General features: G+C 37.3%; 1 protein-coding gene across 1 annotated transcript in view; it reads left to right on the top strand.

The window, feature by feature from the left end:
* Nucleotides 1-3,719: 3,719 nt before the first annotated feature.
* LOC137648439 (uncharacterized) overlaps nt 3,720-5,000 on the top strand; it is a 1,778-nt gene continuing 497 nt past the window's right edge. Inside the window, exon 1 of the mRNA XM_068381358.1 lies at nt 3,720-5,000. This exon is cut by the window's right edge and continues 497 nt beyond it. Within this exon, the coding sequence (XP_068237459.1) occupies nt 3,855-5,000 (1,146 nt within the window). The 5' untranslated portion in view covers nt 3,720-3,854.

Here is a 5,000-nt window from a genome sequence, read left to right as displayed (position 1 = left end):
AAAGTGAAGAGGGAGAGGATCTTATTAGGTTTTTTCAGCAATTTGAAGATACGACGAAACGCTTCAATTATTCTGACTACGATAAATTCTTACTTTTGAAACAGCAAATTTCAGGACGTGCCTTGTCTTTGATAAATTCCCTGGAAAGCATACAGCATTCTTATAACGTAGCAAGAGATCTTTTGTTGAATGCTTTAGCCTCTCCCGTCACTAGAAAATTCAATGTCATCAAACAAATGTCGAATCTGAAACTTGATTACAATACAGAACCGTTTGAGTACATAGGGAAAATTAATTCTATTTGCGGATCCATTAGCGCTTTAAAAATAACTTCAGAAGATATTTTACAGTATTTTGCCTGGCATGGTTTAAATGAGAACTTCCAATCTCATTTAATTCATATCACCAACGAAACCAGGCCATCTTTGAATCAGATAGCAGTTAAGTTTTTTGAAGCCACTGAAAGGTATTTAACCAGTCAACGACAGTATAAAATTAAACAGAAAGCAAGAGAACTTTGTCCTAAGAGAGCTACAAGTTTTGCTGCAAATGTTGATTACCAAACAGGCCCGTCACTGAACGTTTTCAAAGTGTGTCCTTTATGTAATGAGGATGGTGCCTCCTCACATCCCATTCACAAATGTGAAAAGTATCCTGGACCTAGGTTAAAAATCAACAAGCTAAGAAATTTGAAGGCTTGTATAAAATGCGGCAGGTTGGATCATAATGAGGATAACTGCAAATTTCACTTCCGGAAACGTTGCGATTGTGGCGCTTGGCACTTCAGATTTCTATGCATGGGCCAAGAAAGCAGTGGAGTCCTGAGGGATAGTGGTCAAAGTAATGTAAGATTGAAAAAGGAAAATTCTAAACAAAGTGATCGAGTTGTGAAGGAGAGTAATTCAAGCATGATATTTGTTGAGAGATTTTCTGAGTCGTTCAAAGTCACAGACTGTAGCCACGCAATACTTCCTACCCTTTCTTGCATCCTTCAGGGAGAGACAAAGATTCGTTGCATGAGGGACAGCGGTTGTCAGTCAAACTTCATATTAGAGGAGAGGGCAAAGTATGAAAACTTGCCTGTCATAAATTCTTATCTCAGAATCAAAATCAATGGATTTAACTCTTCCAAAGTTTATCATACAAAGTCTTACAAAGTGCCTTTGACGATTGGAGATCATATTTACGAGATTGAAGCAACGGGTGTGCCATCTATTCACACTTCATTGAAATTGCCTGGCTTGCAGAAAATTGTTCGGGAATTTAGGAACAGGGGATATTCCTTGGCGGATGACTTCTTGAAGGACGGAAAAGATGAAATTAATAACATAGATTTTATTCTCGGGTCAAATTTTGCTTATTGTCTTCCTGAAACAACAGTTTCATTTGGGGGTAATGAGAATGATGCACCGTCGGTTTATTCCTTGACTGCTGCAGGTGTAATGCTAGTGGGTAACACAGATCAAATTAGGAGCAATTTGAAGCACCTCCCTCCTTGCTTTGGGGAAGAACAGACAAAAGCTGAAGTGCCTTTGTATACATGTAAGGATCTTGCCCTTTCAAGTCATAATTCTTTAGATCCTCTCCTAGATTGTGATGATCTGACAGAAAGTGAAGGCAGGATAGCAATAGTGAACGATGCGGGGAGAATCAATTATGCTTCCTTGGAAAGAGCTACTCAAGAGATCCTTGATAAGTGTTGTACAGATACCTTGAATTATGACACGCAAATATTTCCCGGTAAGGTAGTTGAAAACGAAAGAATAATAAATTATGTTCTTCAAAATACAAGGCGTAACGAAGACGGCGGGTTAATTATGCCACTAATCTGGAATCACAAAGTGAAACATTTGCTAGGGGAAAATAAAACTCTAGCTACTAAAATTCTAAATTCAAATTTCCAAAGATACTCTAAGGGTGATGGAGTAAAGTTGAAATTAATCGACCAATGCTTTAGAGAGCAATCTGAACAAGGCATTATAGAAAGAATTGACAACCTTGATCAGTACTTGGAGGAAAATCCAAATCACAGTTTCTTGGCCCACATGGCAGTATTTAAACCAGAACGTGACACTACAAAATGTCGAGTAGTATTTTTATCTAATTTATGTGAAAATAATCCTTTACAGGGAGTAACCATGAGTCACAATCAAGCCATGTTGAGTGGACCTTATTTAAACCAAAAGATCACCACAGCTTTATTACAGCTACGCTTTGATTCCAAACTCCTGTGTTTTGATATTAAAAAAGCCTTTCTCAACATATGCCTCTCTGATCTAGATTCCAGCAAGTTACTTTTTCTATGGCATCGTAATGTACAAAAAGGAGATTACAGTATTGTTGCATATCGTAGCTTAAGACTTCCATTTGGTCTTGTTTGTTCCCCTTGCATATTATTACTTGGACTTTATAAGATTTTGATGATTGACACTGATGATGATGACCAGGTAAATTTGCTTAAAAGACACATTTATTCATTAATATATATGGATAATGGCAGTATTACTGCAAATAATAGTGAAAAATTGAAGTGGGCCTTTCAAGAGTTAAAAGGAATATTTGAGCCCTATAAATTTTATCTTCAGCAGTTTGTAACAAATGATACTGAAATTCAAGAGGAAATTGATAACAGCTCTGGCGAGAAAACTAGCAGATCAGTCAAATTATTGGGGCTCTTATGGGATCGAGTTGATGATACCCTATCCACTAAGCCTCTAGTTTTAGATGGTGAGGCAAATACAAAGAGGAATGTTTTGAAAACTATTGCCAGTCACTATGACGTATTTGGCTTTACTTTGCCCATTCTAAATCGAGCACGGCTCTTTCTACATAAATTACAATGTGATTCGTCCTGTACCTGTGACTCCAAATTGCCGGATGCAGAAATTAAAGAATGGAAAAACATATGTCGACAGGCAAATTCTTCTCCCAGCCTCGGAATTAGAAGATTTGTTGGCCAGAGAAATGGAGAATATAAACTGATTGCCTTTACAGATAGTAGTAAGGATATATACGGAACTGTTATCTTTATTCAGGATATCCAGTCATTAGAAGTGAACTTTGTTCTAGCTAAGAACCGTTTTGTGAATAAGCAATTATCTGGGAAGAGCATGCCTTCCCTTGAGTTTCAGGCCATTACTTTGGGTGCAGAAGTGTTAATAGATACCTATAAGGAATTAACTGGGCCCTCATGTGTTGAAGCAATCAACATAAAAGAACTCCATTTGTTTTCTGATAGCTTGGTATCCTTATCCTGGATTAATTCCCATTGTTATAAATTAGATAAGATGCATAAACACAGCACCTTTATCCGTAATAGGTTAGAATATTTAATTACCTTGTGTGAGATGCATCCTATAAGATTTCAATTTGTTTCAGGTATTGAAAATCCAGCTGACCTTGTCACTCGTGTAGCTTCATATAAAACTACCGTTAAGTCTAATTTCCTCTCTGGGCCAGGGTTTTTGAAAGAATCTGCTAACTTCTATTCAAGTCGCAGTGATATAATGAATATCATTGTACCAAACCCCAGGGCAAAATCAGGGGATGTTGTTTCGGAGAATTACAATCAAATTAATTTCGGCTCCACCGAAGAGGAATGTGCAGAACATTTAGCATCAACAAGTGGGTGTTCTGCGTCTTTCAAATCCGGCCAAATTATTACTGGTGCAGCCGGTAAGGGAGAACCAGAGTACTTGGTGACTGTAAACAAATTTTCCAGTTTGTCTAGGCTTGTATCTGTTTATAGGTACGTGTTTAAGTTTATTGAGAGCCTAAAATGCAAACTTTACTCCAGGTATCCTGAGAGGTATGGAAACCTGAGAGTTCTTGACGAAAACTTGTATGCCAAGGCAATGAATTACATAATTAGAATAGAACAGCACATTTATTTTCCCGAGATATTCAGGTATTTTGACAGTGGTTCTACGTTCGTTAAAGATATCCCAAACATTGTTAACCAACTCAATGTATATCCTGATAATGAGGGAATTCTAAGAGTGAAAAGCAAATTCTCAAGATGGAAAAATGATAAGAATTACAGATTTCCTGTTTTGCTTCCTAAGGATAGCTACATCACAAAATTAATTGTTTTAGATTTGCATGAGAAAATGTATCACTCAGGCTGTTACAAGGTTTTGTCTGAATTAAGAAGACAATTTTGGATTCCACACTGTTTCTCTGTTGTGAAACGCATCCTGCAAGAATGCATACTTTGTAGAAAACTGAAGCAGAGAGCTATTAAACTAAATCAATCTCCCTACAGGTTATTCAGACAAGAACCACCTAGTGTTCCCTTTCGTACAATATTCATAGATCACATAGGCCCTTACTTTGTACTTTATAATGGCAAAAAGGTGAAAGTCTGGATTCTTTGCATAACTTGCCTCTGGTCTAGGGCTATTAATTTAAAAGTTTGTCTTGACATGACCTCAGGTGAGTTCATTAGAGCTTTACAGCTTCATTCATTTGAATATGGAGTGCCTGAATTATGTTTATCTGATCTTGGTTCATCCTTAGTTGCAGGAGCTAACATAATTACTGACTTTCTGAATGATCCAGAAACCCAGAAATTTTTTGAAGAACAAGGAGTACGGCCATTAAAATTTGAGCAATATTTTAAAGGCCATCATCCTCTTGGGGGATTAGTGGAAGTATGTGTGAAGATGGTCCGTCAGTTGCTTCATTGCTCAATCAAGAAAAATGTTCTTCAATACAGAGATTTTGAGTTTGTGGTTTCACAAACTATTCACCTGGTTAATCGAAGGCCTATTGCTTTCTCGGAAGGTCTAAGAGATACCAGTGATGACGTAATTCCAGACCCTATTACCCCAGAGAAGTTAATACATGGCTTGGACTTAATATCTTTGAATCTTATTCCAGCCATGCAGCCGCTTCCCACTAGCAATGATCCTGATTGGTCTTTAAACACTGACCCTATTGATACCATAAGAACAAGTTATGAGAAACTGAAGAAAGTGCGCACACATTTGATAGAAACC

Source organism: Palaemon carinicauda, chromosome 10 (genome assembly GCF_036898095.1).
Source record: "Palaemon carinicauda isolate YSFRI2023 chromosome 10, ASM3689809v2, whole genome shotgun sequence".
Classification (NCBI taxonomy): domain Eukaryota; kingdom Metazoa; phylum Arthropoda; class Malacostraca; order Decapoda; family Palaemonidae; genus Palaemon; species Palaemon carinicauda.
Note: the sequence above shows the minus strand (reverse complement) of the source record. Positions and strands in the feature narration are given on the sequence as shown.